Source organism: Bombina bombina, chromosome 12 (assembly GCF_027579735.1).
Source record: "Bombina bombina isolate aBomBom1 chromosome 12, aBomBom1.pri, whole genome shotgun sequence".
Taxonomy (NCBI): Eukaryota; Metazoa; Chordata; class Amphibia; order Anura; family Bombinatoridae; genus Bombina; species Bombina bombina.
This window is the reverse complement of record NC_069510.1, coordinates 38751139-38770434: the sequence shown is the minus strand read 5'-3', so window position 1 is coordinate 38770434 and position 19296 is coordinate 38751139. Positions and strand designations below refer to the sequence as shown.

Below are 19296 nucleotides of genomic sequence, written 5' to 3'. Positions count from 1 at the left end.
TCATCCCACCGACGCGGAACATCCTTCTTTACCGACGAATGAAGGCTCCTTTAAGGGACGTCATCCAAGATGGCGTCCCTTCAATTCCGATTGGCTAATAGGATTCTATCAGCCAATCGGAATTAAGGTAGGAAAAATCTGATTGGCTGATTGAATCAGCCAATCAGATTCAAGTTCAATCCGATTGGCTAATCCAATCAGCCAATCAGAATTGAAGGGACGCCATCTTGGATGACGTCCCTTAAAGGAGCCTTCATTCGTCGGTAGTCCGTCGGTAAAGAAGGATGTTCCGCGTCGGCGGGATGAAGATTGAAGACCCCGCTTGGAAGATGACATCGCCCAGATAGAAGACTTCTTCAGCGCCTCTTGGAAGATGACATCGCCCGGATAGAAGACTTCTTCAGCACCTCTTGGAAGATGACATCGCCCGGATAGAAGACTTCTTCAGCGCCTCTTGGAAGATGACATCGCCCGGATAGAAGACTTCTTCAGCGCCTCTTGGAAGATGACATCGCCCGGATAGAAGACTTCTTCAGCGCCCCTTGGAGGATAACTTCTGCCGCTCCGGATGTCCTCTTCGGTTCCATTGCTGCTCGGCTGAGTGAAGACGACTCAAGGTAGGATGATCTTCAGGGGATTAGTGTTAGGTTATTTTAAGGGGGGGTTGGGTTAGATTAGGGGTATGTGGGTGGTGGGTTTTAATGTTGGGGGGGGTTGTATTTTTCTTTTACAGGCAAAAGAGCTGAATTCTTTGGGGAATGCCCCACAAAAACAGAATTTATGCTTACCTGATAAATTACTTTCTCCAACGGTGTGTCCGGTCCACGGCGTCATCCTTACTTGTGGGAATATCTCTTCCCCAACAGGAAATGGCAAAGAGTCCCAGCAAAGCTGGCCATATAGTCCCTCCTAGGCTCCGCCCACCCCAGTCATTCGACCGACGGACAGGAGGAAAAAATAGGAGAAACCATAGGGTGCCGTGGTGACTGTAGTTAGAGAAAATAATTAATCAAACCTGATTAAAAAACCAGGGCGGGCCGTGGACCAGACACACCGTTGGAGAAAGTAATTTATCAGGTAAGCATAAATTCTGTTTTCTCCAACATTGGTGTGTCCGGTCCACGGCGTCATCCTTACTTGTGGGAACCAATACCAAAGCTTTAGGACACGGATGAAGGGAGGGAGCAAATCAGGTTACCTAAACGGAAGGCACCACGGCTTGCAAAACCTTTCTCCCAAAAATAGCCTCCGAAGAAGCAAAAGTATCAAATTTGTAAAATTTGGCAAAAGTGTGCAGTGAAGACCAAGTCGCTGCCTTACATATCTGATCAACAGAAGCCTCGTTCTTGAAGGCCCATGTGGAAGCCACAGCCCTAGTGGAGTGAGCTGTGATTCTTTCAGGAGGCTGCCGTCCGGCAGTCTCATAAGCCAATCTGATGATGCTTTTAAGCCAAAAGGAAAGAGAGGTAGAAGTTGCTTTTTGACCTCTCCTTTTACCAGAATAGACGACAAACAGAGAAGATGTTTGTCTGAAATCTTTTGTGGCTTCTAAGTAGAATTTTAGAGCACGGACTACATCTAAATTGTGTAGCAAACGTTCCTTCTTTGAAACTGGATTCGGACACAAAGAAGGTACAACTATCTCCTGGTTAATATTTTTGTTGGAAACAACCTTTGGAAGAAAACCAGGCTTAGTACGCAAAACAACCTTATTTGAATGGAACACCAGATAGGGCGGAGTACACTGCAGAGCAGATAACTCAGAAACTCTTCTAGCAGAAGAAATAGCAACCAAAAACAAAACTTTCCAAGATAACAACTTAATATCTATGGAATGTAAAGGTTCAAACGGAACCCCTTGAAGAACTGAAAGAACTAGATTTAAACTCCAGGGAGGAGTCAAAGGTCTATAAACAGGCTTGATCCTAACCAGAGCCTGAACAAATGCTTGAACATCTGGCACAGCTGCCAGTCGTTTGTGTAGTAAGACAGATAAGGCAGAAATCTGTCCCTTTAGAGAACTCGCAGATAATCCTTTATCCAAACCTTCTTGTAGAAAGGAAAGGATCTTAGGAATCTTTATCTTATTCCATGGGAATCCCTTGGATTCACACCAGCCGATATATCTTTTCCATATTTTATGGTAAATTTTTCTAGTTACCGGTTTTCTGGCTTGAACCAGAGTATCTATCACAGAATCTGAAAATCCACGCTTTGATAGAATCAAGCGTTCAATCTCCAAGCCGTCAGCTGGAGGGAGACCAGATTTGGATGTTCGAATGGACCCTGTACAAGAAGGTCCTGTCTCAAAGGTAGCTTCCATGGTGGAGCCGATGACATATTCACCAGGTCTGCATACCAAGTCCTGCGTGGCCACGCAGGAGCTATCAAGATCACTGATGCCCTCTCCTGCTTGATCCTGGCTACCAGCCTGGGAATGAGAGCAAACGGTGGAAACACATAAGCTAGGTTGAAGGTCCAAGGCGCTACTAGTGCATCCACTAGAGTCGCCTTGGGATCCCTGGATCTGGACCCGTAGCAAGGAACCTTGAAGTTCTGACGAGACGCCATCAGATCCATGTCTGGAATGCCCCATAATTGGGTCAACTGGGCAAATATCTCCGGGTGGAGTTCCCACTCCCCCGGATGGAAAGTCTGACGACTCAGATAATCCGCCTCCCAGTTTTCCACTCCTGGGATGTGGATCGCAGATAGGTGACAGGAGTGATCCTCCGCCCATTGTATTATTTTGGTCACTTCTTTCATCGCCAGGCAACTCCTCGTTCCCCCCTGATGATTGATATAAGCAACAGTCGTCATGTTGTCTGATTGGAATCTTATAAATCTGGCCTTTGCTAGCTGAGGCCAAGCCCTGAGAGCATTGAATATCGCTCTTAGTTCCAGAATGTTTATCGGGAGAAGAGACTCTTCCCGAGACCATAGTCCCTGAGCTTTCAGGGATTCCCAGACCGCGCCCCAGCCCACTAGACTGGCGTCGGTCGTGACGATGACCCACTCTGGTCTGCGGAAGCTCATTCCCTGGGATAGGTGGTCCAGGGTTAGCCACCAACGGAGTGAATCTCTGGTCTTCTGATCTACTTGAATCACTGGAGACAAGTCTGTATAGTCCCCATTCCACTGTTTCAGCATGCACAGTTGTAATGGTCTTAGATGAATTCGCGCAAAAGGAACTATGTCCATTGCTGCAACCATCAACCCTACTACTTCCATGCACTGAGCTATGGAAGGACGTGGAACTGAATGAAGAACTTGACAAGCGTTTAGAAGTTTTGACTTTCTGACATCTGTCAGAAAAATCCTCATTTCTAAAGAATCTATTATTGTTCCCAAGAAGGGAACTCTTGTCGACGGAGACAGAGAACTTTTTTCTATGTTCACCTTCCACCCGTGAGATCTGAGAAAGGCCAGAACGATGTCTGTATGAGCCTTTGCCTTTGAAAGGGACGACGCTTGTATTAGAATGTCGTCCAAGTATGGTACTACTGCAATGCCCCTCGGTCTTAGAACCGCTAGAAGGGACCCGAGTACCTTTGTGAAAATCCTTGGAGCAGTGGCTAATCCGAATGGGAGGGCCACAAACTGGTAATGTTTGTCCAGAAAGGCGAACCTTAGGAACTGATGATGTTCTTTGTGGATAGGAATATGTAGGTACGCATCCTTTAGATCCACGGTAGTCATAAATTGACCTTCCTGGATTGTAGGTAGAATCGTTCGAATGGTTTCCATTTTGAACGATGGTACTCTGAGAAATTTGTTTAGGATTTTTAAATCCAGAATTGGTCTGAAGGTTCCCTCTTTTTTGGGAACCACGAACAGATTTGAGTAAAATCCCATTCCTTGTTCCGCCATAGGAACTGGGTGTATCACTCCCATCTTTAACAGGTCTTCTACACAATGTAAGAATGCCTGTCTCTTTATTTGGTTTGAGGATAAGTGAGAAATGTGAAACCTTCCCCTTGGGGGTAGTTCCTTGAATTCCAGAAGATAACCCTGAGAAACTATTTCTAGCGTCCAGGGATCTTGAACATCTCTTGCCCAAGCCTGAGCAAAGAGAGAGAGTCTGCCCCCCACTAGATCCGGTCCCGGATCGGGGGCTACTCCTTCATGCTGTTTTGTTAGCAGCAGCAGGTTTCTTGGCCTGCTTACCCTTGTTCCAGCCTTGCATCGGTTTCCAGGCTGGTTTGGTCTGTGAAGCATTACCCTCTTGCTTAGAGGATGCAGAATTAGAGGCCGGTCCGTTCCTGAAATTTCGAAAGGAACGAAAATTAGACTTATTCTTGGCTTTGAAAGGCCTATCTTGTGGGAGGGCGTGGCCCTTTCCCCCAGTGATGTCTGAGATAATCTCTTTCAATTCTGGCCCAAAGAGAGTTTTACCCTTGAAGGGGATATTAAGCAATTTTGTCTTGGATGATACATCCGCTGACCAAGACTTTAGCCAAAGCGCTCTGCGCGCCACAATTGCAAACCCTGAATTTTTCGCCGCTAATCTAGCTAATTGCAAAGCGGCATCTAAAATAAAAGAATTAGCCAACTTAAGTGCGTGAACTCTGTCCATAACCTCCTCATATGGAGTCTCTCTACTGAGCGACTTTTCTAGTTCCTCGAACCAGAACCACGCTGCTGTAGTGACAGGAACAATGCACGAAATGGGTTGCAGAAGGTAACCTTGCTGTACAAAAATCTTTTTAAGCAAACCCTCCAACTTTTTATCCATAGGATCTTTGAAAGCACAATTATCCTCGATAGGAATAGTAGTGCGCTTGTTTAGAGTAGAAACTGCCCCCTCGACCTTAGGGACTGTCTGCCATAAGTCCTTTCTGGGGTCGACCATAGGAAATAATTTCTTAAATATAGGAGGGGGGACAAAAGGTATGCCGGGCTTCTCCCACTCCTTATTCACTATGTCCGCCACCCTCTTGGGTATAGGAAAAGCGTCGGGGTGCACCGGAACCTCTAGGAACTTGTCCATCTTGCATAATTTTTCTGGAATGACCAGGTTGTCACAATCATCCAGAGTAGATAACACCTCCTTAAGCAGTGCGCGGAGATGATCTAATTTAAATTTAAATGTCACAACATCATGTTCAGCCTGTTGAGAAATTTTTCCTGAATCTGAAATTTCCCCATCTGACAAAACCTCCCTCATGGCCCCTTCAGATTGGTTTGAGGGTATGACAGAGCAATTATCATCAGCGCCCTCTTGCTCTTCAGTGTTTAAAACAGAGCAATCGCGCTTTCTCTGATATGCAGGCATTTTGGATAAAATTTTTGCTATATAGTTATCCATTACTGCCGTCAATTGTTGCATAGTAATAAGCATTGGCGCGCTAGAAGTACTAGGGGCCTCCTGCGTAGGCAAAACTGGTATAGACACAGAAGGAGATAATGTAGAACCATGTCTACTCCCTTCATCTGATGAATCATCTTGGGCAACTTCATTATCTGTGGCAGTACTGTCCTTACTTTGTTTGGACGCTATGGCACAATTATCACACAATTTTGAAGGGGGAGACACATTGACTTTCATACATATAGAACATAGCTTATCTGAAGGTACAGACATGTTAAACAGGCTTAAACTTGTCAATAAAGCACAAAAACCGTTTTAAAACAAAACCGTTACTGTCTCTTTAAATTTTAAACAGAGCACACTTTATTACTGAATATGTGAAAAAATATGAAGGAATTGTTCAAAATTTACCAAATTTTCACCACAGTGTCTTAAAGCATTCAAAGTATTGCACACCAATTTTCAGAGCTTTAACCCTTAAAATAACGAAACCGGAGCCGGTTACATTTTTAACCCCTCTACAGTCCCAGCTACAGCCTTTGCTGCGACTTTACCAAACCCAGGGGGGAATACGATACCAAATGAAGCCTTCTAGGAACTTTTCCAACTACTTTCAGATCCTCACACATGCATCTGCATGTGTTGCTCTCAAAAGTAACTGCGCAGTAATGGCGCGAAAATGAGGCTCAGCCTACAACTGGGAAGGCCCTTCCTGACTGGAAAAGGTGTCTAACACAGTGCCTGACGTTAAAAAAACGTTCCCCAAGTTTATAATTGTGAATTACCAGCATAACATGTATAAAATGCCCAAATAAAGCAATCGATTTTGCCCATAAAAGTGTCTACCAGTTTTATAGCCCATATTAAGCCCTTTATTCTGTTTGAGACTAAGAAAATGGCTTACCGGTCCCCATGAGGGGAAATGACAGCCTTCCAGCATTACACAGTCTTGTTAGAAATATGGCTAGTCATACCTTAAGCAGAAAAGTCTGCTAACTGTTTCCCCCAACTGAAGTTACTTCATCTCAACAGTCCTATGTGGAAACAGCAAACGATTTTAGTTACTGTCTGCTAAAATCATCTTCCTCTCACAAACAGAATTCTTCATCTTTTTCTGTTTCAGAGTAAATAGTACATACTAGCACTATTTTAAAATAACAAACTCTTGATAGTAGAATAAAAAAACTACAACTAAACACCACATACTCTTAACCATCTCCGTGGAGATGTTGCCTGTGCAACGGCAAAGAGAATGACTGGGGTGGGCGGAGCCTAGGAGGGACTATATGGCCAGCTTTGCTGGGACTCTGCCATTTCCTGTTGGGGAAGAGATATTCCCACAAGTAAGGATGACGCCGTGGACCGGACACACCAATGTTGGAGAAAGGCCCTTTTAAGGGCTGGTAAGGTAAAAGAGCTTTGAACTTTTTTAATTTAGAATAGGGTAGGGCATTTTTTTATTTTTGGGGGGTTTGTTATTTTATTAGGGGGCTTAGATTAGGTGTAATTAGCTTAAAATTGTTGTAATATTTTTTAAATGTTTGTAACCTATTTTTTTTTTTGTGTAACTTAGCTTTTTTTATTTTTTGTACTTTAGTTAGTTTATGTAATTGTATTTAATTGTAGTTATTTGTAGTTAATTTATTTAATTAATTTAATGATAGTGTAGTGTTAGGTTTAATTGTAACTTAGGTTAGGATTTATTTTACAGGTAATTTTGTATTTCTTTTAGCTAGGTAGTTATTAAATAGTTAATAACTATTTAATAACTATTCTAACTAGCTAAAATAAATACAAAGTTACCTGTAAAATAAAAATAAATCCTAACATAGGTACAATGTAATTATTATTTATATTGTAGCTATATTAGGGTTTATTTTATAGGTAAGTATTTAGTTTTAAATAGGATTAATTTAGTTCATAATAGAAATATTATTTAGATTTATTTAATTAACATTTAAGTTAGGGGGGTGTTAGGGTTAGTGTTAGACTTAGGTTTAGGGGTTAATAAATTTATTATAGTTGCGGCGGGGTCAGGGAGCGGCGGTTTAGGGGTTAATATGTATAGAGTAGCTTGCGGTGGGCTCCGGGAGCGGCGGTTTATGGGTTAATACATATATTATAGTTGCGGTAGGCTCCGGGAGCGGCGGTTTAGGGGTTAATATGTATAGAGTAGCTTGCGGTGGGCTCCGGGAGCGGCGGTTTAGGGGGTAATACATTTATTTAGTTGCGGCGGTGTAGGGGGGACAGATTAGTGGTGTTTAGACTCGGGGTACATGTTAGGGTGTTAGGTGTAGACAGCTCCCATAGGAATCAATGGGATGTCTGGCAGCAGCAAACTTGTACTTTCGCTATGGTCAGACTCCCATTGATTCCTATGGGATCCGCCGCCTCCAGGGTGGCGGATTGAAAACCAGGTACGCTGGGCCGTAAAAGTGCCGAGCCTACCTGCTAGTTTTTTGATAACTAGCAAAAGTAGTCAGATTGTGCCGCACTTGTGTGCGGAACATCTGGAGTGACGTAAGAATCGATCTGTGTCGGACAGATAGTCACAAAATTCTACTTTTTCCGGTCTCTAGCCTTTGATAACTAAGGCGAATCAGGCTCGCCACAAATACGCTGCGGAATTCCAGCGTATTTGAGGTTGACGGCTTGATAACTAGACCCCATTGTGTGCAATCTGAGCATGCGCTTGTATGTGTGTGTGCATGGAACATTGTGTGCAATCTGAGCATGCGCTTGTATGTGTGTGTGCATGGAACATTGTGTGCAATCTGAGCATGCGCTTGTATGTGTGTGTACATGGAACATTGTGTGCAATCTGAGCATGCGCTTGTATGTGTGTGTGCATGGAACATTGTGTGCAATCTGAGCATGCGCGTGTATGTGTGTGTGCATGGAACATTGTGTGCAATCTGAGCATGCGCTTGTATGTGTGTGTGCATGGAACATTGTGTGCAATCTGAGCATGCGCTTGTATGTGTGTGCATGAAACATTGCGTGCAATCTGAGCATGCGCGTGTATGTGTGTGTGCATGGAACATTGCGTGCAGTCTGAGCATGCGCTTGTATGTGTGTGCATGAAACATTGCGTGCAATCTGAGCATGCGCTTGTATGTGTGTGTGCATGGAACATTGTGTGCAATCTGAGCATGCGCTTGTATGTGTGTGTGCATGGAACATTGTGTGCAATCTGAGCATGCGCTTGTATGTGTGTGTGCATGGAACATTGTGTGCAATCTGAGCATGCGCTTGTATGTGTGTGTGCATGGAACATTGTGTGCAATATGAGTATGCGCTTGTATGTGTGTGTGCATGGAACATTGTGTGCAATCTGAGCATGCGCTTGTATGTGTGTGTGCATGGAACATTGTGTGCAATCTGAGCATGCGCTTGTATGTGTGTGTGCATGGAACATTGTGTGCAATCTGAGCATGCGCTTGTATGTGTGTGTGCATGGAACATTGTGTGCAATCTAAGCATGCGCTTGTATGTGTGTGTGCATGGAACATTGTGTGCAATCTGAGCATGCGCTTTTATGTGTGTGTGCATGGAACATTGTGTGCAATCTAAGCATGCGCTTGTATGTGTGTGTGCATGGAACATTGTGTGCAATCTGAGCATGCGCTTGTATGTGTGTGTGCATGGAACATTGTGTGCAATCTAAGCATGCACTTGTATGTGTGTGTGCATGGAGCATTGTGTGCAATCTGAGCATGCGCTTGTATGTGTGTGTGCAATCTGAGCATGCGCTTGTATGTGTGTGTGCAATCTGAGCATGCGCTTGTATGTGTGTGTGCAATCTGAGCATGCGCTTGTATGTGTGTGTGCAATCTGAGCAAGCGCATGTATGTGTGTGTGCAATCTGAGCATGCACTTGTATGTGTGTGTGCAATCTGAGCATGCACTTGTATGTGTGTGTGCAATCTGAGCATGCGCTTGTATGTGTGTGTGCAATCTGAGCATGCGCTTGTATGTGTGTGTGCAATCTGAGCATGCACTTGTATGTGTGTGTGCAATCTGAGCATGCGCTTGTATGTGTGTGTGCAATCTGAGCATGCGCTTGTATGTGTGTGTGCAATCTGAGCATGCGCTTGCATGTGTGTGTGCAATCTGAGCATGCGCTTGCATGTGTGTGTGCAATCTGAGCATGCGCTTGCATGTGTGTGTGCAATCTGAGCATGCACTTGTATGTGTGTGTGCAATCTGAGCATGCACTTGTATGTGTGTGTGCAATCTGAGCATGCACTTGCATGTGTGTGTGCAATCTGAGCATGCGCTTGCATGTGTGTGTGCAATCTGAGCATGCGCTTGTATGTGTGTGTGCAATCTGAGCATGCACTTGTATGTGTGTGTGCAATCTGAGCAGGCGCTTGCATGTGTGTGTGCAATCTGAGCATGCACTTGTATGTGTGTGTGCAATCTGAGCATGCACTTGTATGTGTGTGTGCAATCTGAGCATGCACTTGTATGTGTGTGTGCAATCTGAGCAGGCGCTTGTATGTGTGTGTGCAATCTGAGCATGCGCTTGTATGTGTGTGTGCAATCTGAGCATGCACTTGTATGTGTGTGTGCAATCTGAGCAGGCGCTTGCATGTGTGTGTGCAATTTGAGCAGGCGCTTGTCTGTGTGTGTGCAATCTGAGCATGCGCTTGTATGTGTGTGTGCAATCTGAGCAGGCGCTTGCATGTGTGTGTGCATGGAACATTGTGTGCAATCTGAGCAGGCGCTTGCATGTGTGTGTGCATGGAACATTGTGTGCCATTCATTTATGTATTTCCATACTGCAGACACTGTTATGGGTACTAGACAGCACTGCACACACCCATATCTGGAACTATAATTCCTATAATCTTTTGCTGCAGGGTTGCTGCTGAGCATGTCTTGATTTATTTGTTTCAGTTGACAGTAAAAAGGACAGTAAAGTCAAAATTAAACTTTCATGATTCAGATAAAACATACAATTTTAAACAACTTTCCAATTTACTTCTGTTAAGAAATTTGCTTTGTTCTCTTGGTATCTTTTATTGAAGAGTACAACTAGGTTGGTTCATAAGTGCACGTGTCTTTAGTACTCTATAGCAGCAGTGTATTGCAACATTATGTAAGAAAGCTACAAATAATGTTACAAAACACTGCTGCTATAGAGTACTAAAGACACGTGCACACTCCTGAGCTCTTATGAGCCTACCTAGTTTTACTCTTCAATAAAAGATACCAAGAGAACAAAGCAAATTTCTTAACAGAAGTAAATTGGAAAGTTGTTTAAAATTGTGTGCTCTATCTGAATCATGAAAGTTTAATTTATTTCCTGTGGCATGGAGAGTCCACAATTTCATTCCAATTACTAGTGGGAATTCAACTCCTGGTAATTTGAATGAAATTGTAGACTCTCCGTGCCCGGAAAGAAATTTATCAGGTAAGCATATACTTCGTTTTTGACTTTACTGTCCCTTTAAACCTTTCTTCCTCGGGAATCACTGCTCTTTTTTCTCCCCCTGGTCATAAGAAAAGCACCTTGTAGATAATAAAATCTTTCTGCATGACAAATGTCATAAAGATTCCTGCCGCTGATTTTGCTGTAGATTCAATAAATTGTTTGTAAAGTTATTAAATGGGAAAAGATTTTTTTTTTAAACAGTTAATAACTCCAAGAGTCTACTTTTAAAGGGACATGAAACCCACATTTTATTCTTTCACAATTCCGATAGAGTATGCCATTTTTAACAACTTCACTATTTACTTCTATTATCTAATAATGCCTTGTTCTCTTGATATTTGTTGTTGAAGAGCATATCTAAGTAGACTCAGGAGCAGCAATGCACTACTCGGAGTTAGCTGCTGATCCGTCGCTGCACTCATATTCCTCTTGTTATTGGCTCACAAGTTGTGTTCAGCTTTTTTTCCCCAGATGCAATTTTAAATAACTTTCCAATGTATTTCTATCATTTAATTTGTTTCATTCTTATTGTATCCTTTGTTAAAAAAGTATACCTCAGTAGGCTCAAAAGCTGCTGATTGGTGGCTGCACATCTATGCATCTTATCATTGGATTTCAGCTAGCTCCCAGTAGTGCATGGTTGCTCCTTCAACAAAGGATAACAAGAGAATGAAGCAAATTTGATAACAGAAGGGAATTGTAAAGTTGTTTAAAAATGTTCTATCTGAATCATGAAAGATTATTTATTTTCACGTCCCCTTTAAAGGGATAGTAAAACCCAAAATGTTCTTTTATGATTCAGATAGAACATACAATTTTAAACAACTTTCCAATTTAATTCTATTATCAAATTTTTTCTTCATTCTCTTGTTATCCATTGCTGAAGGGACAGCATTGCACTACTGACAGGAAGCTGAAAATATCTATTTAGCCAATCACAAGAGACAAACGTGTGCAGGCACCAATTAGCAGCAGCTCCCACTAATGTATGATATGTGCATATTCATTTTTTAACAAGGGATACTAAGAGAACGAAGCACATTTCAAAATAGAAGTGAATTTAAAAGTGACTTAAAATGACCTGCTCTGTCTGAATCATGCAAATTTAGTTTTGACTTTCCTATCCCTTTAACTTCAAATTTATCACTGTTGGTGCCCACAACACTACTAACTTTGAAAGAAATTAGTTAATGAGCACCTTAACATTGGAGAGCCGGTTGAACTTAAAGAGACAGTAATACACCAATTTTCATATAAGTGCATGTAATAGACACTACTATAAAAAATACGATGCACAGATACTGATATAAAAATCCAGTATAAAACAGTTTAAAAACTTACTTAGAAGCTCCCAGTTTAGCTCTGTTTAAAAGGTTACTGGAACACCCACTGCAAGAAGAAAATAGCATACCCCCCCCCCCCCCACTACTGGGAGCTAGCTGGACACATCTAGTGAGCCAATGACAACTGTCATATAAATTCATCCACCAATCAGGAGCTAGCCTACCAAGGTATAATTTTTAACAAAGGATAACAAGTGAGCAAAGCAAATCAGATACTAGAATTCTAATTAAAAGTTGTTTAAAATTGCATGTTCGATCTGAATCATGAAAGAAAATATTTGGGTTTTATGTCCCTTTAATAATGAGAGACCCCTTTTTGTCTGTAGGATAATGCTACACAGCATTAGTTAGTAGAATGACTGGTGCAATGAGGGCATTAAAGGGACATGGATCCCAAAATGTTTCTTTCATGATTCAGACAGAGCATGTGATTTTAAACAACTTTCCAATTTACTTGTATTATCTAAATTACTTCATTCACTTATTATCCTTATTTAAAAAGCATATCTAGATAGGCTCATGAGCAGCAATGCATTACTGGGCAGTAGCTGCTGATTTGTGGCTGAACAAAAATGCCTCTTTTCATTGGTTCACCAGGTGTCTTCAGATAGCTCCCAATAGTGCATAGCTGCTTCTTCAAAAAAAGGATACGAAGAGAATGAAGCAAATTGGATCAAATAAGTAAATTGGAAAGTTTATTAGAATCATGAAAAATAAGATAAAGAAAAATGTTGGGTTTCATGTCCCCTTTAAAGGGTGTTTCCTTCTAGGTTCCGATCAGCTATTCCCCCAGGGACAAAGCAAACAAGGAATGTTCTTGTGCACATACTGACAGCTACTTACATGCATTCTATAATGACTCAACTGAAGTTACATTTTTTACAGTATATTTTATGTATTATTTCCTTTTATAGATTCTTTTTTTTTGCTTCATCATATCCTGTATAACAATGGTCATTTGTGATTCATCTTATGACTCTTCACTTTTGTTCTATCACATCAAGTATGGCGTCATTTGTGACTAACTTGCCTTTTATACGTCACATAAATGTCTTATACGTATGGGTTCTCCTTCTTTATTTTATTATTAATATTTACAAATTTGTTAAAAAAACGTAAATCAAGAACTTCTTCCCTGGGAAATAAACTTATAGTGATGTTAAACTCTCTCCCCTTTATAAAATCGGAGCTAGAATTTTAGATGGGGGTTTAATTTATCAGTTGTAATGAAGATGCGCTATAACTTACTTTTTAATAAAGATATGAAATTCAAATTCGCCGTGCTCTGCTGCTTACTTCAAATGTCAATTTTTCTGTGAGCTCAACAATTAAACTGTTCTCCAATCAGCGCTTTCCCCTTTGGGTGTCTTTTGTTGTAGCGAGAGCACTGAACACGTTGGGCGAGCCAATAACAAGAGGCATCTATTTGCAGCCCCAATCAGAAGCTAACTCCTAGCAGTGCATTGCTTCTCATGAGCATACCTTAGTATGCTTTTTTTTAGCTAAAGAACAAAGTCAATTTGATAACAGTTGTTTAAAATTGCATACACTATCTTTAATAGATAGATTTTTGAAAGCTTAAAGGGACAGTCAATACCAGAATTTTTGTTGTTTAAAAAGAAAGATAATCCCTTTATTACCCATTCCCCAGTTTTGCATAACCAACACTTATAGAAATACACTTTTTACCTCTGTGATTAAGCTTCTGCAACTGCCCCCTTATTTTAGTTCTTTTGACAGACATGCATTTTAGCCAATCAGTGCTCAATCCATGGTAACTTCACGTGCATGAGCTCAATGTTTATCATATGAAACACATGAACTAATGCCCTCTAGTGGTCAAAATGCATTCAGATTAGAGGCAGTCTTAAATGTCTAAGAAATTAGCATATGAACCTCCTAGGTTTAGCTTTCAACTAAGAATACCAAGAGAACAAAGCAAAATTGTTGATAAAAGTAAATTCCCTATTTAAATCATGAAAGGTTTTTTTTTTGGACTTGACTATCCCTTTAATTATACATACACTGATGCTTATTAACAACATCTTGTCAACTTCTAAAAATAATATGTTGTATTTGCATATTTGTTCCTGTTTTGTCTGATGTGATTTATTTTCTGCAGGTATCAAACAGCTACTTCCACATCAAATGACAACGGTGGGGCCAGTATTGGGTGAGGAACGGGGTCCCAATGAGTTTTTTGATACCCTGGATCATATAATCAACATCCATGGTCACATCATAGGAATGGGACTGTCCCCGGACCACAGGTAGCACAGTCACTTTTCTCATTGGTTGATAGATACATTCTACTAATGCTAATTGGCTGATCAGTAAAATTAGTATTTCTACCTAGCAGCTGATGACCATTATTAGTAAGTTCACAACTTTTAATATTGTATTTTCTTCTTAAATGGAAAGAGTCCACAGCTGCATTCATTACTTTTGGGAAATAAGAACCCAACTCATGTTAACAGCTCCTCAAGCAATCGGCGTTGTTGAACTTCGCTCCGCTGCCTGCTTTCTTCTCTTAAGTCCATGGCGGAGGCGATGCTACTATCCGTCACACTTGAAGGGCCGTGTTCCTGTTGCACGGCGTAGATTCCGGTAAGATCGTTTCACTTTACTTTATTCATGAATGTACTGTAATATGAATGTTTTCCCGAGAGGCTCCCACCTTGCAGGTCTAACTTATCATAAGGGTCTCAGTGAGTCTCCTTTAGTATCTTGGAATCAAGGGTTAATATCTCCTGAGGGGGGTTATTGAACAGGGGGGTTTATAATCATGTTTGTTATGTGATTCAAACTGCTTATTTGTGATGTTTACTGGGCTCGTGGTTTGGAACATTGAAGCCTTTGGCGCTATCTTATGGTTGGGTGCGCTTTTTTTGACTGTACGGTTCACCTTGTGGTCGGGCGTGGTTACGCTCCGTCCTCCATTTCCACATTCCCGACTGTGTGGCGAAGGAAATATTCTAGTCCGCAGGGGTCTGGTCACAGGAGGTGGTGAGTGCCCCAGCCATTGTGGGTGTCAGGTGCTGTTTTTGTTTTACTACTTTAGTCCATATTTGTATATCCTTTATCCAGTTATAGAGGATTCTGATGCTGAGACTGTGCAAATTTCAGATTCAGTTACGGAGGATTCTGATACTGAGACTATTTTAAATTCAGATTCTGTGTCCGGTGACAAATCCGGTTTGGCCTCGTTGACGCATGTCAACCAGTTTTGTTCCATATGCCATAGGAGAGTGCCTTGTTCCTCGGGCTCGGGGAATCAGGGGTCAGCTGAGCCATCCGCCTCTGGGGGTCCTGTCCTCCGAGCGGCGAGTTCCCTACCTATCCATACTTCTACACATGCGGGTAACCTAGTTTATGATTCCTCCATGCAGGGTGGCGTGTTCCCCCCGGAGGTTGCAGCACGTTTTCGCTTCCACATAATGTTGGGGATTACTCGTCTGCAGAGTCCAGACATTTATTTGCGCTTTTGCTCGTGCCCTATTGTCCCGGGTCTTCCGCCTTGGGGAGGGCCTCTACAGTTTCCTGCGGGTGTAGCTGTCCCTAAGTGTTGTGCCTTTCATTACAGGATTGCACCCCTTTGCGTATTGCTCAGACATGTTTTTCAGTTATTACATGACCCTATCCTTGCCAGATACGGGGATTTTCAGTCTGTTAATTCGAATGGGGCACCTCAGTAGACATGTGGGGATGAGGTAATCTCCTGATTGTCATTTTATTGATATCTTTCCCAGTTTATGGAAGATAGGGCTCCGTTTGGCTGGTCCTGCGGGTAGGCTTGTGTCTTTTTAGGCGTTAACCTCCGGGTTGCCTTATATTTTATTTGTATCCGATGGGATGTCTTTTATTTTGTTATCGATAAAAGACATCCTTCGGGAACCTTCTGGGATCGATACTCTCTATTATTTCTTCGGAAGTTGTTTTGGACATGTTAGTTCTATGTTAAAGTTGTCTGTTTTTCTTCCTTCCCCTCTGAGGGAGGTTTTAGGCAGCTTGCCAGTTAGGACCCTGAGTGCAGGCTGGTCCAGTTGGGTTCGTTCTGTCTTGCGGCTGTTCAGACATGTGGCGCTGTTCTGCTCGGCTGGTTCAGTAGAAGCGATGAGTGCTCAGGTTATCATTGGTTTACATGTTCAACTAAGCATTCGAAAGTACCTGTGGGTCCGTGAGGCGGGAAGGATTGTTTCAGTCCTTATAGCCTTCGGTCATAGATGACTTGGTCAGGGGACTTTCTGCTGCGTCACTCTATCTGATATCATCAGGACCTAAGAGTTTCCTCCCCCATGTGGTGGAGGGTTGGAGGGCTTAGCGCCCCTTTACCGCAGTTTGAGTGGTTTGGCTTTCAGTTTTGGGGCTCTGGATTTGTTCTCTAGGGGCTTGATCCAACAGCTGAAGGATAGCTGTCTAGCATGCGGAAGGTTTGCAGTTTGAAACCAGTTGCGGCTCTTGTCACCTTGCAGGTGTGCGTGTAAGCTGTTTATAGTGTAATTTAGATGCAGCTCTTACTCTTGACATGTACTGTCTGACTGAGTTAGGAGACTTTTGGGTCTTCTTCTATTGTCTCCGGGTGAGTTAGATCTCCTTTTAGTGATCTACGTTTCCGGGGGATGGTTGATCCCTGTGGGGACTTTCTTTAGCTCAGGGTTTCCCGGAGCTGGAAAGGCTTTAGCGCATTTCTCTGTGTGGAGGTGATATGGGGTGTTTAGCCCTGCTAGAAGGGTGTTTTTGACCTCGAGGTATCCCTTGTGTTGTCCTGAGGCTTTGAGAAGTCTCTTCATACGACTTCTCGCCTTGCTCTTTGGAGCGTTGGACTTTAGCTAGGGGTGTTTCCTTCCTTTGGTTGGAGCTTTCGAGTTCTTCTCGCTATCCAGATACTCTGGATATGCATCTATATCCCTTGTGTCTTGCTTTTTGGGCCAGTTGGGGTGTTCAGTTCTAAGGTTTGCCTGAACTATTCGGTCCCCAGACCTGTTTTTCTCCCTGAGACTTCCGGTTGCTGAGGCTTTGCTTGGCTTTTTCCTGACCCAGTCTTGGGTTGTTTTGGAATCTTGGATCTCAGGGCTGGTCGGGGTGTTCCACAGTGGGAACTTGGGCTATGTATTTGCTCCATCTACCTGACCTGTTCATGGTTGGCCTGGTTTTTGGAGTTTTTATTACTCATTGCAACAAAGTAACCCATGTAACCTAGTGGTTAGCTTTGTGGCTTTGCGCCTTAAGGGTTGTTGGTCCATACCCAGCTGCTAGCGCTGGATGCCCAAATTCTGGTGCGCCTTAGGGTTGCATTCCCTTGGTCAGCTTGCCAGTGTAACCCGTGGATTCCCTGCTCTGCAGGCAAATGGGTTGGCTGCATCTCTGCTTGGTAAGCTACTTGTTGGGGGGGTCATTTTCTAGGACATCTGTGTTTGGGATTTATCTACCCATTAGCTGGTGGTATTGGGCCTTGAGGACACTTGTTGCCTTTCCAGCTTCATCCATTTTCTTTAGGGGATATTCTCCTCCCTATGGAGATGGAGTCCTTTATTGGGGCTTCTCCTGGATGGGAGGTGGAAAGGTGGAATTGTTTTGCCCCCCCTGGAGTCTTGATGGCTCCAAGTAAGACTTGTTAGGTAGAGCCTTGGGACTACGGCATTGTCGTCTGTTTTAGAGTAGGGTTGTACCTGTACTCTGTGGGGATGGCTGTGCTATCCTCACGCTCGTTCCTGTACCATTTTCGGGATTCTTCTGTTCCCCTGTTTTGGATCCCTGAGGCTGGGTTGGTCCAGCTGAGTGTGGGTGTGACAGTTAGGATGGCTGAGCGGTCTCAGGCGTTGCGTTCAGGTTGCATACTCCTCTGGATGTGTTGAGTTTTGTTGAGATCTATCCTGTTAGCTCAGTCTGCTGGCTATAGATGTACCTTTCAACTAGCTTCCTAGATTTACAGAAAAGGGTTTACGCTTCCTTCGGGCTCTGAGTGTATACTCTCCTTCTCAGGGGGCCTCGATTTGAGGTTTGGTGTCCCCCTTTTAGAGACCTGTGTGTAGGTCCAGCGGCTTAGGTTGCCTAGAGCGTGCCCTCTGTCTGGGGTTTGCTTTTGCAGTCTGTTTCTTACTTGGCTGCTTCTACTTCCTCGCAAGTACCCTCAGTGTCGTCCTGATATGGCCTCTGTGTTCTCGACTAGGGGGTTTTCGCCCAGGTCTGTTACACATTTTTTTGTGGTTGAATACTTTAGTATTCTATGTTCAGGACTTTGCCTTCAGTTGCATTTCAATGCTTGCAGGATGTTGGAGAGCAGACTTTTCTGTCTCTGTGCCCGGTCTTGCCCCGGTAGAAGCGGGGCCTCCTTTTTTCTGTTGGGCCCATTTGGGTCTTTGTGAGCTGGGCTCACTATTGGAGGTGTTCCGTTTATGGATTAGGGGACCTTTCGATTTCCTCAAGTTCTCCTTTGCCTTGTCCCCTTGGGGTTTTAGGCTGGTGTCCCCTTCATTAGTGTGGGGTGAGTGGTGGGGGACCGTCTGTTGGGCGACGGTGTCTCCTGGAGCACTGTTGGCTCAGTCGAGTCCGCTTTGCGGTCTCTTGTTTGGCTTCTGGACTAAGCTGCGGGTCAGTGTCCTTGGGGCTTTTCCTTTAAGATTTTTCTCGGCTTTGGACGAAGCAGGGTTTTTTATGGGTAGAGGTTCAGGCCTGGTGCCCTCAGTATGGGCCGCCTATTGTACCCTCCCGTCTTGGTATTCAGGGTCCTCTATAGCTTAGGTATTGTTTTCCCAAAAGTAATGAATGCAGCTGTGGACTCTTTCCATTTAAGAAGAAAAACATAAATTATGCTTACCTGATAATTTCCTTTTCTTCTGATGGAAAGAGTCCACAGCTCCCCACCCGTAATTTTATGGGGGGCGTCCTTATTTTTTCTTCTGGCACCTTTCACCCTGATATTTCTTCTGCTGTTCCTTGTTCCTCAGCAGAATGACTGGGGGATGAGGGGAGTGGGAGGAGTATTTATGCCTTTGGCTGGGGTGTCTTTGTCTCCTCCTGGTGGCCAGGTTCTTATTTCCCAAAAGTAATGAATGCAGCTGTGGACTCTTTCCATCAGAAGAAAAGGAAATGATCAGGTAAGCATAATTTATGTTTTACTGCATTGGCAGTTCATCTGGGTGGGGGTCTGTCAGTGTGAACAAAATATAAATCGTACAGAATTTCCAGATCTTGACTCAGTT

General features: G+C 43.1%; 1 protein-coding gene across 3 annotated transcripts in view; it reads left to right on the top strand.

The window, feature by feature from the left end:
• Nucleotides 1–19296, top strand: part of FBXW5 (F-box and WD repeat domain containing 5) — a 256286-nt gene that overhangs the window by 219094 nt on the left and 17896 nt on the right. For all 3 annotated transcript variants that reach the window (XM_053695329.1, XM_053695327.1, XM_053695328.1), the window contains exon 7: nt 14217–14364. In XM_053695329.1, the coding sequence (XP_053551304.1) occupies nt 14217–14364 (148 nt within the window). The remainder of the gene's footprint in view (nt 1–14216; nt 14365–19296) is intronic.